The sequence below is a fragment of the Chlamydotis macqueenii genome, chromosome 4 (genome assembly GCF_036417535.1).
Source record: "Chlamydotis macqueenii isolate bChlMac1 chromosome 4, bChlMac1.mat, whole genome shotgun sequence".
NCBI lineage: Eukaryota > Metazoa > Chordata > Aves > Otidiformes > Otididae > Chlamydotis > Chlamydotis macqueenii.
Genome location: NC_141559.1, coordinates 55,026,991 through 55,048,479, shown reverse-complemented (window position 1 = coordinate 55,048,479; position 21,489 = coordinate 55,026,991). Strand labels below are relative to the sequence as shown.

Here is a 21,489-nt window from a genome sequence, read left to right as displayed (position 1 = left end):
GAGGTCTGTCATCAAGGATCTCACAGAAGGGCTGGAATAATTACCATACTTCGCACTTTCATACTATCTTCCCACTGGGAATTTTCTGCTTCATAAACATTAGACAAAACTCACAAATTTCCTACAATGTATGATTGCTGTGATCCATTTGCTTTAGGGGGACAGACACATGGTGGTGAAGCCTCTTCAGCAAAATGATAGAGCAAATCAACGGCAGCTCCAGTAATAGATCCCAGATGCCCAGATCCCACATCCCATGTGCTATATACTGGGCTCGCTGTAGCGCGTAGGCTGTTACCAGAACAGCCCTACATGAGGTCCCACACACCCCAGCAATATTCTTGCCTGCCAGTCACTAATAACTTTTTAAAGAAGAAAAAAGGGAAAGATTGAGTTTTCTGGGTTTTTTTTTAATCATGCACAGCCCACCACATGAAAGGCATGTCAGCTATGGACATCCAGTTCCCACATGGATAGGTTCCCCTACCTAATTTTAAGTGATAACACAAGGAGAACAAAGCATTACCTTCCTCTCCAGCAGCAGAATTTCCAACAGCCTCCCTTTCCTGGTCAGTCTGGTTGGAAACGGCGCTTCCACTTTTTGTCCTTCGAAGAACACTGAACGCCTTGTTTATTTTTTTAAAAGATCTGCTTCTTATAGTGGAGCGTTCAAAGTGTCGAGCTGCAACAGCAGGAAAAAAACAAATCAGTACAGTTCAGCAGTTCTGGGCTAGAACCACATCATTTCTGCAGCCATCAACATACAGCAGGGCATAACATCAACAGCAAGGCTGCCTGCACTTCACCTTCGCACCTGACTCCAGATGATACTCCAAGGTTGTGTCCACCTGAATCTGGGTACAATTATCCTACCTTTGTCCCATACCCTGGAATTGCCACCTTCCCTGTCTGTTTTGCCAGCCACACACAGAAATCTGCTGTGAGTGCAGTAACCTGGGAGAGAATAATCCTCAGTCAAGGCAGAATCAGTAGTAATCTTTTGAAAAACACACATAAAAGGAAGAAGCACTGCCCTTCCCAATCTATGCAAGTTTGACAGAAAAAAAAAAAAGCTGGAAGTTGTTAAAAACTCTTCTTGAAAAAAAAACCACACTAGTCCCTCAAAACCCTGCAATGCTTCCAAAGCCACCAATGATAGCCAACAATTTCATGTCAAAAATTCAAAGATAATCAGGTGAGAGGGACCAACTAAGTCACATCTTCTAACCTAGGGAAGGCAGTACAAAAAAAAAGAAGTCATAATACTTTCAAAACATGTCACTCTTTTCTTCCATCCTGCTGAAGATATCTTTGTGGCTGTTGCTGTTCTGTCTCTTCAAGCTCTGCATGCTAGCCAAACATTGTAATCTAATAATACAACATTCCCTCACATCGGATAGCAGCCTCTAAACTCAATAAAACTGGTGGGATTTAATTTCATTCTTCTTACCCCCTCCCTTCTCTCACCTCTCTAGCCCCATGTACACAACAGGACAGTGCGGCTCATTTTCTGATCTTTCTTCAGCCCTTCATCCATTCTCACAAGATGCAGCTGGTGCAACACAAGGTGGGCCATTCATTTCGGCTTCAGAGTCCTCAAATACAAGCTTTGAACTTATTGTTAACACTTCCAAGTCTGCCTTTGGCCAGGCCATGTTTTTCAAATATGACAGTCACGAGAGCCAGGTGTAGTACCACAGAGTGAAGGATCAGGGCAAGTTGTCCTAGTGCAACTTGTCCCTGACTGCAGTTATTTCAGCAGGACCAGCTCCTCTGAGTTGCACCTCCTTGGGAGGTTGGCAAACATCCCTCAAGCTCCCAAGGCACTTAAGTTTTATTTTCCTGCAAATACTTGGCAACTGCCAAACACAGTTCCCAACAGGCTCTTGAGTAGGTGCCCATGGCATGGTCTATGGGGGTTACTTGGGCCACCATGTTCTGGTGAAGCCATTACACAGCTACACCATCTCCTCGGCCATTTACTCTTCCAACTGAGCTGACTTGCTTAAATAATCTTTCTTAAGACCTGCAGTTTGCATGTGTGCAGCTAGTCCATCTTCAGCTTGATGGTGCCCCTAGCCAAGCAAATTTGTTTTTCACCTCAAATCTATTGGGTCACTGAGCAGGCAATTTGATAAGCCATGTAAAATTAAAGCTTTCACTCTCCCCTTTTTTTTTTAGAGCCTCCAACAACATATGTTTCACAGAAAATGAATGCTGAAAGAGGCCACCAGGCTCTGAAACCATCACTTTTAGTTCTTACTTCTGTTTCGATTGCTGCGATGCAGATCTCCGGGGCTGCTGCCCGACTGGCTGTCCTCTGAGGTGGGGCTGAAGGCTGGGTTCACCAGCCCTGGCTCATCTGTCATTAAGGCGATGGCTGCAGCTGCTGAGAGCTCGGGGCCCAGGGCGGCAACTGCTAAGCTGGAGCCATGGTCTGGAGAGCAGTCTTGGGAACGCCTCTTCCGTTCCTTAGTAAGGCCATAGTGGGATGCTCCTTTACATCTAAGCAGAAGGGAGGGAAAGGGAGACATGATAACAAGTTGTATTTAAATGTTGCATGCTTATGGAAATTATTTGTTGCCGAGGAATTACTTGGAGTACAAACTGTGATGATCACGGTGGCTGATAAAATACGGGCGCTTAACATGAAGGAAGAATGCTAGTCCCATCATGTTACGCAGAATCAAAGAGAAGGAAAACTGTCCTCCAAATTAGTTGAACTACTGCCTTACATGGAAAGACTACTCCCGGTCAAGAAAAAATAGAGCGCCCCGGCCTTGCCTGCAGTCTTATATGTAGAAATAGTACCGTGGATGCAAGAGGACAGGAATAGCAGGTGGCTAATTAAACCAGAGGCTACAGACTATAATTTTCCCCTTGCTTCTGGTCAATGAAAGAGAGCAAGGCAAGGCCTGATAGCTTCTCCAGGTCTGCTGGTGAAACAAAAGGCACCTTACCCAGCCCTGCGCCTTGACCAATCTTCCCAGTCACCAAGGCGGTCACACTGGGAGCACAGCGCTGCGGTCCTTCATGCAGGAGGCATGGGCTGCTCTTCAGGGAGTGTGGGGCTCCCACCGAGTGACTCAGTGCAGGTCCTCAGACCTCAGACCAAGGTCCTTGGGCCAGTCTGGGACTTCAGCAGTTTGGGGAGTTCAAGGCTGGTTCTAAAATAATTCTGGAGGAAAATCCAAATCCTAAATCCTGACTTGATCTCTGCAGTGACAAAATCCTTTGTTTCTGGTGGAGACATGCAGGTTCCCAGAAGAGCTGAGGATGCAGTATTGTAAGAGGCAAATCACAAGCCTGCTTTGGAACTACTTGCTTGTGATCCCAAGTCACTGCTTTAGATTTATCCTAGACAGTAAAGACAGGACCATGTATAGCATTTCTTTCCTAAGACTTGTTAAATAAAGTCACTTGAATGAAATTAAAGGTTGCTGTGCTTTTCATGAGCCAGTATTTAATTAAAGCTATATAATAACTAAAGTGATAGAGTGGCCCAAGGACACAGCACCTGTGACTTTTCTACAGCACCACTCCTGCCCAGTGGCCACCCAGTAGAACCTCATTAAGTACATTAAAAAAAGAAAAATCCGCTTTTTAACCATAATCTAATGATCTTGGCCTACTTTCAGTTACTATCATCTCTTTCTTTCTAGCAAAGCCTAACTGATGGCTTTCATAAAAGTGCCCATTAGAATGAACTCACAGAAATAGCTGCAGAAACCCTTAGGGAGAGAAAGATCTTGGTAATATATGGCATGCACAAAAGGCAATGCATAATACATACAGCACACAACACTAGTTGGTTAAGTGTCAGAAAAAGAAGTAGTACACTGAGCAGAGGCCTTGGAAAATAAATTATTTATGGAAGCAGTTCCTGGGACAGAAAGATGAGACAAGGATGAATCACAGAGCTCCCTATATCAGCTTCAAAGCAGCAGTTTAATTTCTCTTATAGTATTGGCTTTTTATGAGAGACGATTGAAATAAAAACCTTTTTTAGCACTAAATTATGATTTACCATCATTTACCATCATTTACCTCCTACTGCTTCTGACAACTTCCATCTTAAAGAAGAAAAAACCCAAACCAAAACTGTATTATACTGAGGCAGCTGTGTAAGGGCTTTGTATATGCTTTAAAGTTTGGATGGGAATGGCTGTGGCAGAAGTTATTTCTAAAACCTTTCACAAGCAGAAAGAGATGACTCAAAAGAGAACACTCTTATGGAAGAGAAGGTTGATCAACTATTTCTAAAGACCAACAAAAAGCTATTTGAGGCACCTATTCCAATGTGAGACTGCAACAATAACCATGTAAAAGAGGAAAAGCTCTCCTGCGTCCACTGCAGCAGGCATTTTCCCGTTCTTTCCCCCCAAAAGAGGTCTGACTTCCTTATTAACTTGAGCTGCTGGAAGCTGCACACCCCACCAGTATCCCACACCCCAGTAGGATGCTCTCCTTTTTATTTCACAGGGAGCAGAACCACAAGGGCCTCTCTCTCTTGCAGCCTACCTAAAGGTCTCTAGGTTTTTGGAAATCCCACTCCGCAGCATCCTTGACCTCTTCCATTTGCAGTGGGGTCACATTTACTAATCTAGCCTATGAATGTTCAACAAAATAGTTTAAAATAGTCTAAAAGCCACCACAATGAAACACACACAAGGAAACTGCTTTGTGGTGAATTTTTTTCTGTTCTCAAAAGACTTTGCAGGGAACATGCAAATGACAAAAGATATTCCTACTTCATGTTTTATTTTATTTCCCTCTGTTCTCACTATGGCAGTAAAGTTTCAGTAGCTGGTATTACGGCACCAGCATTGTGAATGGGTCCTCAAAAGAAGATCTCTTTTCATTTTTAGTGTGTTGCATGAAGATCAACATGAAGATCAGAAGAGGCTCTGCCCAAAGATTCCCAGCTACATGGATTCAATCGCTGCCTGGTGCCCATCTGCACTCCACTGCTGAAGCCTTCACTTTCTGTGGAAATCCTCACGCGCTGCTGCTGGCTGCACTGCAGGCACGCAGTTAACAGCATCAGTCCAACAGCAATGAGCAGGAGACGGTTACTTTGAATGCAGAGAGGCTGACACAGTTTAAGATGTGGCTTATTGGAGAAGACAAGTTGTCATGGTACAAAGCACAAGGCATATCTTTCTAACTCTGCCAGAAATAGTTAAAAGAGAACCAAAGCTCTTCAAGTATGAGCAGTGAAGCTACTTCTTAAATAATTGTGGCAGGCATAAATGAACACAAATCAAGCCCTCTTTCTTCAGATTAAGACAGTGTCCTTGAAGAAGAAAAAAAAAGCCTCAAGTTCTCAAACTTGTCATAAAATCTGCAACAGCATCTCTTCACTTTCATTGTTTTCCTTGTGCTGACACTGCTGTGATAACAGAAAACAGAAGAGATGACTGTCTAAGTGGAATCATATTTATAGTGTCTCAGCTACATTTTTCCATATGGTTGGATTTGTCTCCCAGAAAAGAGAGATCCATAAAACAGCTACATGCCAGTACTAATTATCTCTCTTGCTGTGATTATTAATCAGCTGCCTGATTTACAGCTGGAAGAGTGGGATACCTGATTAACACAGGCTAATCAGAAAGCGAATTCAATGCTGTCCGGTGGCCAAGGTGAACTGCAGATTTATGTTCCTTCTCAGTTGCGCTGGACAGTGAGTACATCCGTGCAGCTGTATGATACTGAAACAATTTGAAGGCCAAAACTGAGAGATAAACAGACATGAATAATGTGTGTTGTACAGTTCACACCATTAAAGTAGTCTCACTGGGTGCATATGGGAAATTCAGAAAATTGCTTCTTCTCTTTGCACGGCCTCTTTTATGAAGCAGAAATATGCTGTCCTGCCGAACCATTGGGCAGTGAGAGGGCAGTGGTGGCTGCTGAAACTTCACCTGGGGCTACAATTCTGGTTGGCATCAATGCCAGTGGCCACTGGGCAAGCCTTGCCCCACACCCTGCTCCACAGAAGAGGGAGTCTCTGCAGCCCAGCCCTCAGGAGCAGCACATCTCAAGTGCTGGAACCAGGAGACCCAAAACCCCATGGCTGCTTTAACTTGTTCCTACCATTTGTAAAGACAAGCTTCAAGATCAAACTCAAAGCTACCAGAAACATTTCCACATTATTTGCAAATTCACACGAAAACACTGATTTGAAAACAGAGATGTGTTTTCCTTGCAGCATCCCTAACCAGCACAGTGTAGTGAGGAGAGCCTGAAAGTGAGGTTGACCTGAAGGGATTCCATCACTCAGGCTGACATAGGGGCAAAACATAAAGGCAAAACATAAACAAGGACAACTGCATGGATTTTTCACCTCACTTCTAGTGATCTAAGTGAAACAAAATCATAGACCAAATATATATATATATTTTTATAACACATTTGTTCTTTTAAAAATGCCCTGTTTTCTATCTGTGTCACTTCTCAGGCTGCCTCTCTTTCTCCCTGTCTCACACTTGGCTGCCTGGGCAGGAAACAGGGGCGGCGGGGGGGAAGTGAATGCCGAGAGTGACAGTGCTTGTGAGCCCGATCTGGCACAAATAAACAGAGCAGAAGCTCTCCCTGCCCAGTTCCAGCAGTGCTTTCCCAACCTCACTTCCAGTGCACTCGTATTTTGGTGCTGGTTTGCTTTAGAGCAGCAGCAATGGACACATTGTCTGACTGCAATTAAGAATAATGTATACAAAGCACCCACGATTGCCCAGCAGAAGAAAATAATGCATAATGGGCTGTCATCGCTGATCTGAAGCTAAACCCTAATCAGGGTAGACAAGTATGTTTCAGCTATGCTCTCACTGCAAGCAGTCTCATCCCTGTATAATATGGGCTTGACACAAGCCAGGATCAGAAGGACCAACAGCGTATATCATACCCCAACTCCATCACACAATCTCCCCCTGCTGCTCTGGTACCCCTGAACTGATCTATCGGAAAGGCTGACGGAGAAACTGAAGGTGCCCAGCAAGGAGTATTTGGGATAACTTGGTGCTGATAACCTCACTTGTGAGACCTGGTGAGAGGCTCCTGCACATCTGGGAAGGAAGGGGGGATTTAAAGTAGAGAGGTTGACTCAGAAGAAGGTATTGGTGATTCCTGCCCCACGGGAACCATTCGCACCATGTGTGCATCAGCACTGACTGTGGCCCAAACAAAACCCTAATACCAACCATAGGCATTTCAGGCCGAACTCTAAAGCTTTCTGAAACTCCACCATGAGGGAACGAACTGACTTGATTAGTTTTCAGGCAGAGATTGTACCAGCTCTTCTGATCTTACTTTTACCAACAGTGCACTGGAAAATGGAGTAAAAAATGAAAAAGGAGCCAGGCACCTAAACTCCAACTAAATTCCATGTTACAGATCTAAGCTAAAATGTAGCAAATGCACTAATCTCCCTTCCAGACCAACCATACCAGTGCTTAAGAGGTCAGAGATAACAACACCTTCATGGTGAAAGTGACCTATACCCTGCTGCTCTTTACATCCAGTGATGAAGGCCAACTGCATCCTGGGCTGCATCAAGAGGAGTGTGGCCAGCAGGTCAAGGGAGGTGATTCTCCCCCTCTAGTTTGCTCTGGTGAGATCCCACCTGGAGTACTGCGTATGGTTCTGGAGCCCCCAACATAAGAAGGACATGGACCAGTTGGAGAGGGTCCAGAAGAGGGCCATGAAGATGATAAGAGGGCTGGAGCACCTCTCTTATGAGGACAGGCTGAGAGAGTTGGGGCTGTTCAGCCTGGAGAAGAGGAGGCTCCGGGGAGACCTGATAGCAGTCTTCCAGTACCTCAAGGGGCCTACAGGAAGGACGGGGAGAGACTCTTCAGTAGGGCCTGTTGTGACAGGACTAGGGGTAATGGTTTCAAAATAGAGGGAGGTAGATTTAGATTAGATATTAGGAAAAAATTTTTTACACTGAGGGTTGTAGAACACTGGAACAGGTTGCCCAGAGAGGTGGTGGATGCCCCATCCCTGGAAACATTCAAGGCCAGGTTGGACGGGGCTCTGAGCAACCTGACCTAGTCGGGGATATCCCTGCTTCTTGCAGGGGGGTTGGACTAGATGACCTTTAAAGGTCCCTTCCAACCCTAAGCATTCTATGATTCTATGAGTTTATGTTGTATCATCCTTGCTCGGAAATCTGGCTTCTGTGAATCCCGGTCCTACATGCAAAATTCCTCTTTTCGCTGTAGATGAAAATCAATCGTGGAACTGAGTGCTTAACAGCAATGCTTTTTCCTTGGTAATTCTGAGTTCTTGCAAGGATTAATGACTGTGTGAGTGCTGCATAAGAAAAAAGCTTCATAAATAAGTACCTGCTTTTTTTTTTTTAATGCATTTGCCTTTTCTGCTGTTTATAAATGATTGTGTTATGTCAAGAGCATTCCTCAAGCTACTGCAATCACCAACTATGGCTAGGAAGGTCCTGCCTACATTAAACCTTCCTCAATATTCATAAGGAAGCGGATGAGCCATCTAAAAAGCAAAGCTTAAACTCCGAGATGACAGCTTCCAACCAACAGTTGCTGCGAAGTCAGGCTGCAAAAATGTTGTCTAAACATGCAACTAGAAACAGGCTGTTCTCTGCACCTGCACTTGAATTTCATAATGCCAGCAACATTTCTAGATGCTCATCACTGCTGTTCTGTTCACTCTGTACCCTGGCATTAGACGCACTTGCATATCTCCTCCCTGATGATCTCCCACTGTCGTAGGCTTGCCATCTTGTTTGGGGGAAAAAAAATTGCTCATTTTTCACCTAACTTAAGTGGGAAATCATCCCAGTTACTATTACTCTTTCACTTCAGTGATCCGATAAACAAAAGCCCTTTAGAGATAGCTTCCTGACCCCTGGGGCATCAGGCACAGCTGGGAGGGAGGCATGGGCTGGCAGCTTGATCCCCACTGCCTCCAGAGGGTTGAGGATGAGCAATTCTGTCCTATACTTCCAGAAATACCGCTCTTCTCCATGTCAGCACGGAAATAGCTATGATAGAAATTCAGATGAGGCAAATGGCTTCTCTGTCTAGCAGTCAGAGAGATTTTCTCAGGTTATTTGCTCTCTATTGTCAACCAGAGACCTTTGCTAATGGATAAACACATTGTAGATTTAGTGGTTCTATATTTCTGCATTACTAGACTACACATATTTATAAAGGTCCTCATAACATTTATTTCTTTAAGCTAAAGTTCTTCAGCTTAAATACTTTCTCACAAGATAGGAAAAACCTCTCAAATATCTTTTTTTTTTTCAGTTTAATTTCAGCATATCCCTGTTATGGTTTCCTTATGGTTTTTGTTCTAACGAAGGCATTGTAATTCAGCAAACTCTGGAACTAGCTCACTACTAAAGCCTAAAAATATGCTGTGTCTTATCTGTAAAGGTCTGACTCAGGGAAGGGGCTGTCATTTTTACAATGCTTTTGCACTATGAGACTGTCAAACAAAATATATTTGTATATTCTATAAGGAACATGTGCAGGAATATCTGTATACTTACACTTCCACATCAGCTACTCTGTACGAATTTGGGTGCACCACTAGGAAAAGGACTTCTAGTTCCAACAGATTAAAAAAATAAGAAGGTTTTCCATGCATATGAAGAAAATATAATTACTATGTTAGTCATTAGCTATCGTGACGTACTCTAATTTCTGTGATTTGGCTGCAGAGAAGGAGGAGCAAGCATGGCTCGTGATTTTGGTACAGGCCCTTGAAAGTATTTTGCACTGATGAAGAATGGAATTGCAGTTCAGAGTTCAACCCTTACAGTTCCCAAAAGTACTGACAGACAGACAGCCAGTGCCAGACACAAATTGAACAAGCATTCAACGGAAACCAAATCCCCATTTTAAATTTGACTGTTCACGCTGAGGGAAGGATGGAATCTGCAGATTTCCTACTAGTTTTCAGAAAAGTTGAAAGAAGTAGGAACACATTTTTATTCTTAAAGAAATTGTAGAGTTTAAACTTCATGTACATGCTACCAAAGTATCATGTATCATGCAGTCATGCTTCAACATTTTTTCCCTTCTCTTTAAAAGGCAAAAAGTTGTACTTCAACCACCATCATCAGGTTCTATTGTGAAATCTTTAAAAGGCCCATTAAGCTTTATCATGGGAACAGGGAATTGGAAGAAATAGGTAAATTATACTAGTTGCCTGCAATTGTGGGTAAAAATAATGTCTGGGATTATTGTGCAAAGATCCCAGTCATGATTTTGGTACTGTGTACAAATTGTTGGTCCAGACCATATTCTCTCCCTCCCCTGACACTTCTTCCAGGCCATTACTCTGTCACTGATGATTTTGAAACTTCAACCGTACTGATTTCTCTTCAAGGTTCAAGCATAATTTCAAGTTCTAGTCTTAAACCATTCCAGCGAATTGCAATTGTCTTACATATAGGGGAATGGAACTGTAAATGGCTAAAGACAGCCGAGATAGGCAAGTCAGCATATGCGCTGGAAATGCCAACTTATTTTACGGATTAGGACAGCTTCTATATTGCGCTAACTCAACTACTACTTTAGAGAAGCTAATATTCACAATTGACTTTGTGACTTCACTTTCTGTTGCCCCTTCGCCGCCTGTGTCCAAGCCATCAATGCTCTGAGAACGCCCAAGGGCATTAGGAGCCTGTTCCCATTGCTCACATAAGGTATGGCCTTGGGTTGCTGCTACAGCTTCTGCCTTGTCCAGTGCTGCCTTTAAATGTTATGCTTGTAGAGCACAAGTAGAACTCAAGCAACAAAAATGAGAAATTAAGCAGGGTGCAGGACTGCAGTCAGCCTATGAATCAGTATTTGCTCCTAGATTACTGTAAACAAACATTTGTCATCACAGGGAAGTTACTGGCCAGAAGTACAAAAACATAGTGATCTCGTGTGATGCAAAATAACAACAGTGTTTTTTTATACTGAACTCACTCAATTAAATACTGAAGCTCCACAAGAGTAATCTACATATATCTCATGCAATCTACTCACGGCAGCTGATACAAACAAGGAAAACAGAGGAGCAGCACACTATCGCACTCTTGGTAGGTGCTCAGGCACACAGCAAAGAACCTGTGAGTACCTGGGTAAGAGATTCAGAGCAAAGTAAGAAGGAAAAATAAGACACATGGGGCTAGCATTTTTGAGGTGATGAGAACCTGTAAACCTTGCTGATGGCTTCTAGTGCTTTTAACATTCAGCATATAATACATCATTTAAACCCACTAATCCTGTTCAAGTGCTATAATAAAGCTCTAAAGCACTAAAAACTCCTATTGAATTCAACAAAGCTGGAGCTTGATGAAAACTTTACCAGGTGCTTTCATCACCTTCCAGAATTGCATCATTTTCTATACAACACACTTAAAAGCCTCAGCTTTCCCTAGTCTTGAAGAAGAGTAAAACTCAAACATTGTTTTCAAAGAAAGTGAGAAAACATAAATTAGAAAGATGCCTGAGAGATTTCTTCATGGAAAACTTGGGTGCTTATCAGCAGTTGTACATTCTTTTATCTACAGACAACGTGCACAAGGGAGCAATCGCATGCAATGTGTGTCAGTTGGGTATTTGGAAAGCAACCTTCATCTCTGGTTTCAAGTCCTTCCAAGACCACTCAAGGAACAAGACTGGTACTTGATAGGCAATCTTGACCACTGATTTTGCCTGATACTTATAAAACAACAATATAACCTTTTTACAGTAGGAATTGAGATCATATGTAATGAGACTGCAGCAGAATCACTGAATATATTCTTCGTTTAGAACCTTAACTGAAAAATGAGCCTAAGGAAAATCACAGCATATACATACAAAGGCTCAAAAAATGCTGCTAAAATCAAGTTATCTGTGACAAAAATAACAAGTGCAAGGACAAAGAAACTCTTAAGGCATTGCAATGCTATACCTCTTAACACTGCACAATCCAATACACTACATTTTTCAAATGATGTTAATTATATAATTAATGTTAAGAATAAGCATTCAATCTGTTGATTCATGTGTTTCTCATGTTTATTGTTCAGTGTTTTGATCACTGGATTATATTGAACAGGTATAACTAGTCTCCTGGAACTTAATATCTCAGCGTTGTCTTCCCCTCCTACTCTCCCCACCTATACTATAAAAACTTTATGATGCAGTGAGCAAAATATGCTTGCAATGGGACAAGGGGTTTTGGTTTTTTAACAGGGGTGACAGTATCAACATAACCTGATTCTTGCAGCTACAGATAGAAGAGCCTGCCAGACAGAAACATTGTATTTACATATACTTAGCACACATTTTTTAAAAAATAGAACTAATGACAATATCTGCTATGGCACAGACTCAACAAGTCAGCACTACTAAGAGCAGGTTTGAGGCTTCTGTTGGCACAAAGCAGTGACACAGGCACATAACTCTCCAGGTGTAAAATAATAAAAAGAGAACACTGTCTTCAATTTCAAGATGTTCTCAACCCAAGGCTTGGGTTTACTAATATGTTCTCCACTGGAATTTGAAATTACAGGAAACAATGGGGCTTCAGCCAGTAAATAGCGAATGCCTTTTTTATCATGTTATTGACAGAACATGCTATGGATAGCCACCCACAGCTCTAGCTCTGGTGGCACCTGCCTCTGACCTCAGTCACCCAAAAACCACATAAGATGCCTTTTAGGTCAACATGGGTATCCAAATTACATCACTAACATACCTTGGTACACATCAAGCTCTGAACACATACTTGCTTCCTCATGGGGAATGTTAGAAAAATGAGGTTTCAGCACGTCTTCTCAGAAGCTGAAAAACCACAGAGTTCCCTGTCAGATGCCCATCTGAATGTTGAGCAAACATCTCCACCACCACGACTAAGCACTGTCTTAAGATGTCACAAGTATTTCCCATTTTAAGAAGAAGTTCTCCTGTCTTATCCAATCCAATGTCTGATACTCAATGAGGACCCCAAATCAATCCTATAAAAAGTGAACTGCATGTGACTTATGAATCACTGTGTCTTAAAACCCTAAAACAACACAGGCTCCTTGTAGAGGTGGGGAAGGAAGAGTACAACATTTCCTGGTGTAACATAGAGCTCAGTTTCCAGGACTTCAGCCTATGTGAGTACTGACACTGGCATAAGAAGTACATAAGTCACACTATTGACTAAATATCTCATTACACTATTTTTTTTTTTTTTTTGTGAAGATAACATAGCCAACAGTGCATTTTGCTAGAGAAACACCATGCTGGCTTCTACTCCTTTTGGCTCTGCAGTCTTCCCCTTTGTGTCTATGGCTGGTAGAGGATGCATCAGAGGGATGTTACAAGGTGGTTTTCAAAACAAAACTCTCCAAACCCATTGGACATGCAAAAATCTTCGCTGCTTGTGGTTTTATGGGTTCCACCCAGCTGAATATGAGTTATTTCAGTGAGATATTTCACCCTCCCATTAAAATAAACACACATTGTAAAAGCATTTAAAGGCTCCAGAAAGTCCATATCCAGCCACAGCGTAAGTATGGCTGGAATGTTGTTTACAGTCTTCTGAAAGCTCATATGGTAGGAAATGCCCACTTATGCTGTAAAAATTGTGAAAAAACATTTTTATTGAATAACCATTTTTTAAACAGAACTATCAGAAATACTTTTAACCTGAAATCCTATAGCCAGGTCTGAAAAAAGTTCAATTCACTCAGTCTTCTCTCCACATAGCTACCTACAGGCAGTGCTGCACTGAATACCATGGGAAGCGTCCAAAACCGCAGTGGTGTGGTTTCCCTCCTGTTGTATGTGGACTTGGTCAAGGAGGCTGATGGAGCTCACCCTCACACCTCTGTTTTCAGGAGTGCTCTAACCACTAAAGCTCAGGTCAGGCTGGGGTAAGGTTGATCCCTGCTCCTCCTCCTGAAGATTATTCAGAGAGGCAGATTAAGAGACAGCCTGATGCTATCGCCAAATGAAAAACTGGTGCCTAGGGAGAGACAATCTGAGTCGTGCTTGAAAGACTGCTGTGGCTTTTTTGTTGAAGTTGGGAGAAGTTCATAAGAAAAGGCACTGTCCTCCACTGTCCTCACTGTCCAACCAGTGTCTTGGGGAAAACTGGCAATGCCATCTAGGATCACAAGTCCTTCTTCGGTCTGGAGCTGAAGAAGTGACCTTTGAGACTTCAAATACAGGTTGAGAACTCCTCTGTAAAAATGTGTCTTGTTTTTTTACTACCAGGATTTAACTGATGAATCAAGGGATAAAATGTATAAACTAGGGTAGAAGTAGGAATCCAGCCTCGGAACCCCTCAATTACAGAAGATGCCTAGCAGTGGGTACTGTATTACCGACAACACAAAATGGATTTCCCTGGGAAAGCCAAGGATCACAAAATCACAGAACAGCCTGGGCTGGAAGGGACCTCAAAAGATCATCTGGTCCAACCTTTCATGGGAAAGGGAGCCTAGGTGAGATTATCTAACACTCCAATTGCATCTTGAAAACCTCCAGTCGTGGAACACATACCACATCCCTGGGGAGGCTGTATCAGGGAATGATTATTTTCACTGTAAAAAAAGTAGAAGAAGGAGAAAATAACTTTTGCACCATATCTTACTTTAAGCCTAAGCTGCTTAGGCTGCTACTTCTTCATATTCCACAGCTTGCAGATGCTATAAGTTTCTTTTGTTTTTCTTAGTCACTTTTACTCTCTCAGATTTCATGCTATTTTTGCATAGTATAAATGCCAAAAAATGTTTTAATTCAGTTTCTTCTTTGATTATTTAATTAATTTTTTTAAAAGTTCAGAGTAAGAGGCAGTCATCTCATACTGTCCTGTTACAAAACATATTAACTTAGGTACTCCTCCTCCTAAAATACAGGAAACAAACAAAAAAAATCCCAAAATATTCTTTAGGAAGCTGCTCTTTCATTCCCCTTTCATGCCACTGCAGCCATGGGAACTCTCATATTCAAGCTCTAATTATTTTAGCTTTCAAAATAAAAAAAAATAAACATCACAGATGCAGCTGGGCACCTAGAACACAGAGGGCAAACCTGGGCAGCAGGTTTGGAGAACTGAACCTTGAGCATGAGCTGCAATTACATTCCCCCAGGTAATCCCAAAATAGTGGCCTTGCTCCTCCTCTCTTAGGAGACGGTACATCGTACTCGACCTTGCTGCTCCCACAAAATGGGCGGAGGCTGCTGTGCGAGAGGCTGCCTTGAATCGAATCCAAATCATGAATTCTCTGTGACAGGTTGTGGCATTTGAGTGACTCAGCCAGCCTCTGCGCCCAAGGCTGTTCCAGCCCAGGCTGCGATTTTGTTAACGTCACCATTTAAGTAGACTTGGGTCTTGTTAGCAATGATGATGGACCCCCTGAAAGAAAACCAAAGTGGCATAGAAAATTATGTCCGTTCATTATCAGCTCTGAAAGGGGGATCATTACATCCTTCTTCTTCAAACTGAGATGATCCTGGTCCTTCAGAAGGGAGCTGGCCATCTAATCTCCAGCAGCATGTGCACGCCATGTCTCCTCACCTGCTAATTTTCACAGCAAAGGCACTACCCACACCATGACTCAAGGTGACCCAAGCCATCACCACCAGACAGGATCTCCAGCTGGACATCTACACTGGAGTCCAGCAGACAGCAGCATGCTGGGGGCACTGGACAGGTTGGCAGCCCAGATTCAGATACACATAAAACAAATCCTACTCGCTTCATGTAAATATTACCACAACAGCTACAATGAGAAATTTTTTTCTGGTTCCAAAATATCTGCCACATTGAGGATAAAAAAAAAAAAAAAAAGAGTAGACAGACTAAACAAAACTGGTAGTGCATTTAAATATTTATACTAGCAATTCAGACATGGATCTCTGTTTTAGTATTTTTTTGCCATGCTTTGGACTAGTAGTTGGTGGTTTACCTATCTTCAGCTGGTTGTACCTTCTGAGGAACTTCTTAACTGCTCCTGAGCCAAGTTTACTTCCTGGAAGCGCAAAGCCAGTTGCTCAGTCCTCAGCACCATGTGAGGGGAAAGGAGGAGGAGGAAGAAAGGGAAAGAAATACCTAACAATTTAGTGACTATAAATGGAATGACAGACTCATGGCAAATTATTTTCTTATTTCTTTAAAAGCTAATTGAAGACACTACTGCATGATGTAGGAGGGTTTGCTGAGTACTTAGATACTGGCATTAAGAAGACCTTCCAAAATTGAGCACAAACTCTTCTGCAAAGGCTAAGCATGTCAGCCTCCAGAGATGTTGCTGCTTGCTAAGAACTTGTCTGCGACAGGGAAGTACATGATTACTGTAGTGGTTGTGGAATGATACCTTAGCCACGCTATGTATATTGTATGTGTACAAACACATCCAAGAACAGCTTCCCCAGAGACATCCCCGTTCCAGAGAATTCCCCAGAGAAGCTACCCTAGAGTAAGAACAGTACTGTCACTTCACACTCAGCTTTAGTATGGATTAACTTCCCGGTGTGCTCAAATTATCTTTTTGGGGATAACTTCTGACTTTTCTTCCCTGCCTTTTCTTCTAGGCACCAAACGGAAACTGGGAGCTCTCAGTGCCAATTTTTGGTGTTAGTTTCTCAGTGACACTGCACCCTGTAACTTCAGGCTCTGCATCTTGAGCTCCTTTCTCCACACTAAGTAGTGGCAAGGTATAACCAAAGTATCTGTAGAATTACAGCTTGTTTTCAAGTCTACAAAGGTACCTGCCCATTCCTTTAGCCCACAAAGAATGAGGCATAATGAGGCACAGACATTCGTGCCAATGGACGTAAGTAACACAAGGAAGTGAACCAAGAGATCCTTCTGCTACTGGGGGAAAAATAGATAATTTTCTTCTTTCCTTGGATAACTTGCTTTCTGTTAATTAGCATGTTAAAAGTATCATTTTAACATCATTGCCCTATTAAAAGTTCAAGGGTAAAAAAAATCTCCCAACTCAGTAGCCAGATTTTTCTGGCAGCATCCTTTATAAAAGAACCTAACGGTGATTCATTTGATCAGCCGTGTCTAGTGGTGGTTCAGGACTAGTTGAGAGGTGATGTTGTCCTGTAGTTCAAGCTCTGGAGCTCTGTAAGGGCTAGAGTCTACCCTTCACCATGCCACATCTTGAAAACAAGCTACAGGGTTACTTTATTTCACTTTATTCACAACACAGATTTGGCTCATTTGTGAGTTCTTTAAAAAGCCATAGCACAAAAAGCAATAAGAATAAAAGCAGTTCCATAGAACCCCAGCTGTAGGAATGACACTTTTATTCCACTTCAGATACCTCAGCGTCTCTAGCAAAAAGGAGAGAGGAGAATGAAAAGAACAGATACACATCTAACTTCTAAAAGCACAGAAGAGGTTGGGACTGGAAACAGAGCTCTGGAGCTGCATCGAAGTGTTGTGAAAAACGCAGAATCATGGATCACCCAAATTTCTGTGCCCAGTCCTGGACCTGACAGCTCACCATTGACTTGCAAGGGCGAGGATCATTTCTCTTCAATGTGACTATTCTGGAAGACTTGGAAGGAGCGCTCTTTGCAAAGCAGTCAGAATGGAAGGGAGAATAACATCAGCAACTGCTTCCCTGGCACAGGGGACTGTAGGCAGCACAGCTGTTCTTTTTGGAAATGTCAGAGAAGGAAAAAAGCGCAGAGGGAGTTGTCATCAGTGGACAGCACAATACGTAAATCCAGAATAATGCTTCACACAGTCATAACCTTTTCTTGAAAACATTGCTCAGGAAGCCCAGATCTGACTAACTTTACAAATAACAAACACTGCTAGAAAAACAGACACATAAATGATAAAATCACTTAGGATCCAGTTTCCCTGTTTCTCTTTGATGAAGGAGAGTGCAGGCGTGTCTCTGCACAGACTCTGCAGCTCAGACAGATAGCCTGTATCAGCTCTCTCCTGCCTGGTCGCAACCACGTCCAGGGAACGTCAGCAGGAGGATTTCAGGGCATACCCATGGCTCCACCTCTCTCTTTATCTATCCGCTTCACAAGATGCTCACCACAGGGAAGGTCCGTGCAGGGCCAGTCATTCCACCAGCGCCCACAGCCAAACAGTGAAATGCTGCCCCTGGGCTCTCCAGGAAATCACACACCTTTGGGGGCAAAACATGATCTCAAGGTCATTTTAAAGTCCTGCTGTTGTATGCCCATGCAGGGAGCCACAGTAGCTCTCAGGTGGATACAGGGCTGCCTCCTGTCCTTCTCAGTACCCAGGGCCTCCCCAAGCGGGAGGATGGGGACAGAGGGAGAGAAGAGTGTCATATGGTGCCAGACCTCTTGAGCACTGCCAGGAGATGGGGAAAAAAGTCAAACAGAAGCTTTTTGAATGAAGGATCTCTAAACCTCTTGAGGAGCTCTGTGGCAATGTGGATGACCCGTATGAGGACTAGACGCAAGGTTGGAGACAAACAGGGACCTTTCCACACTCTTGCCCTTTAGCTGCAGATGTGACCATTCAGTGATGGGTGGCTATTTTATCGTCAGTCCTGCTACTCTCCAAAAAACATCCTGCTTCAAAGGAACTTTCTAGTCAGTGTTAAAGTTATGGAGTTTGCGCTTGCCAATACTGGGAGACAAATTTCAACAAAAAAAACAGGGGAAAAGTCACAGCTTTGTAAGATCTGTTGTCATGGAGCTACCATTGTCACAAGGGACAGGAAAAGTGGAGTCTGAGATTTTACAAAGCTCCCACACAGGGCTGTGGGCTTTTTGGGGGGGGGGGGGGGGCGGGGGGGCAGAGGGGCAGGGTGTGTTACAGAGATTGCAGAAGTTGGACTCTATGACATTTCATTTGTACTGTTTCAACTCACTCACCCACATGCCCTCAAGGGATGTTCTGTTTTTTAAAATTGCTGTTCCTGCTAAAAACAGTGTGGTGTGAATAAGTGTGGTTTTCCTCCCAAACATTTTTTCGGATCTCTACTACTCTACCTCTCTGCTATATATATGTAAAAAATAGACGATAGCCCATGTACACAAAACCTCATGTTCTTCCTAATACATTCCAATGAAAATCAAGAGGGTCATTTGCTGAAAGTCAATGGAATAATATCTGTACAGCACTAATCTAAGTGAGGAAAAAATCAAGCATGTTAGTATTGCTTTTTTTTTCATTTCTTCCATCTTCCATAGCTTCCTCTGAGTACTGAAATAGCAGATAGAGTAACTAGAGATGAGGTCCTCAAATCAAACAAATCAGGTAGGTAAGAGAATTGAGCAACATAGGGGGAGAACTTATGACCTCTATTTTCTTGGCTTATTTTATTTTCATTTTTTATAGTGGGTTTTGTAGAACAGTTTGCAACTCTTCGAAGGATTTCAGTCCAGGTGGTAATTTAACTAGGCAGAGGATAGTAGATAAAGCTCTGATTAGATGTCAGTTCTATAACCAAGCTATTTCACAGCTTGGCTTAACCAGTGTTTAGCCTAACAGATAAATGTTTAGAGTTCGCCAGGACTGCCGAAGTGAAGTTAATGTAAAGACAGTCTCACCAAACCTGGTCAATCCATAAAGCTTTCTTTGTGTTTAGCCTTCAACTCCTCATGTTTTGCTGAAGTTAAGCTCAGTGGCTTAAATTCACAGTTTACTCATGCCTTAATCCACAGATTTAAAATAAGAAGCATAACCATCTCAGATTTTTGAAGTGCTGTAATAGTGCAAAGAGGTGGAAGGCATATGTCTCAGTGTGCTCAGCATTGTTGGAGTTAACCACAGGAGGCCCTGACAGATCAAAGTCAGCCCGTTTCTCTCTTTCCCGTCTCTCCTTTCCTTTCCTCCTTACTTTCCTTGAACAAGATGAGACACTCAAGGGAATAGCCCTTCCACTGACTATTTCACTGTTTCACAGTCAGGTACTTGGAGACAAGAGAAGGGAGCAGATGGGGCCTCACCACTGCTACAAGGAGGGGGACAGGGCTCATGCAGCCCTGGCAGAAGTGTCGCTCCATGGACTGATTGAACTTACCAGATCTGAGTGACTTTGAAATTACGAAGACGTGATCTCCATTCACCTACCACAGTTAAATCAGGACCAGCACACTCAGTCCTTATATGATCTTGACTCTGTGCATATACTGCATTGGTTACAATGGAGCCTGTGTCCAAGAACACCCAACATTTTTAAACCAGTTCAATTCTCCTCCATTAGACAGGAGAAATGTGCTGCCATCATGCTATGAAATGTTCAAGGCCACGCTTCCCTCCTAACCTTGATCCCTTGGTACTGCTGTACCAAGCAGGGCAGATGTGCGGAAAAGGCAAGAGTTGAGGAGTAAAGAAAACAGGAATTGAAAGGAAGCAAGAAAAAGACAAAGATTTAGGGAAGCCAGGAGCAGCCAGGTGGAAAATGGCTGAAGAAACCAAAACACATCCTGGCCGTGGTGGTGACAGAGACTGAACGAGCATTGCAAGTCCTGTCAGGGGAAACAACAGAAAGATTCCTATTTAAAGAGTTTCAAACCCGCATCTTCTCTCAAAACATACAAAGGGCAGAAGCAGCCGATTTGCACTTGGCAGGTACTGTCAAGAGTCTTTATGTAACACTGCAAAAAGATAAGCATCTATTTAAAAGCAAACTGCTATTTTTACCCAACATGCAAGCAAATCAAGCTCTCTCATCACAGACAAAAAACCTTCGTGCTGTCAGCTGTGAGTTCTCTTGGTGTTGTAAAACACCACAGGGCACAAAATCACTATGGCATTTTTTTGCATTGGTTGTCAACCTCTATTTGCTGGGGATCTGAAAAACAGAGGAGACATGAAGCACAGGAAGATCTGAACAACAATTAGCAGACCTTAACAAAAGGCAAGGAGACCAAGGAAACTATCACAAATCCGTGAAATGCATTTTCTTTCTAAGAAAGAGATTGTTAACCTCTCTGTAATGCTGAGTTAGCAAAAAATATGAGGGATGTAATTCAGCATCTGCTGAAGAAGAAAAGAAAAGTAAAGGGAAAAGGAAAGGGAAAGGGAAGGAAGAGGAAGACAGGTAGGTTGTGTTGGCAGAGTTGTGTTGGTGGAACAGGAGCAAATACATTTTGGAAGTATCTGGTGTGGATTACAGTTCATCAGCTCTAGAAGAGGGTTACTTGTCTTTTCCTCCATTTTAAAATTTCCTTAGTTCACTTGGGTCATGCTGCTGTTATTCAAGCCTGGATTACACAAAAAGGCAGCTCTGCAGGACTTTGCTGTTATTTGCTTTGTCAGCACAACATATAAAGTGCAAGTTTCTATGTACACTATATATCTTATTAAAAACTCTGTCCTGTTTTGGTCTGTTCTCTTCTGACTTATTTTGAACTCAAAGACCATAACTGTAAGTGCCTTCAAACATACAGATGCTTAGACCACTGGGGAAAAAGCAGAAAAAAGTGAAATGCAGCAACCATTACTGTCCAACTTCATTACACTCATGCCTTGGAAGGATAAAACAAGAATGTACTGGATTCTAATATCCTCTGA

General features: G+C 42.7%; 1 protein-coding gene across 1 annotated transcript in view; it reads right to left on the bottom strand.

The window, feature by feature from the left end:
* Window positions 1–21,489, bottom strand: part of LNX1 (ligand of numb-protein X 1) — a 65,363-nt gene that overhangs the window by 33,432 nt on the left and 10,442 nt on the right. The window contains exons 2-3 of the mRNA XM_086747789.1: window positions 2,264–2,505; window positions 527–682 (exon numbers count right to left, since the gene is read on the bottom strand). Coding sequence (XP_086603915.1) covers window positions 527–682; window positions 2,264–2,505 — 398 coding nt within the window. The remainder of the gene's footprint in view (window positions 1–526; window positions 683–2,263; window positions 2,506–21,489) is intronic.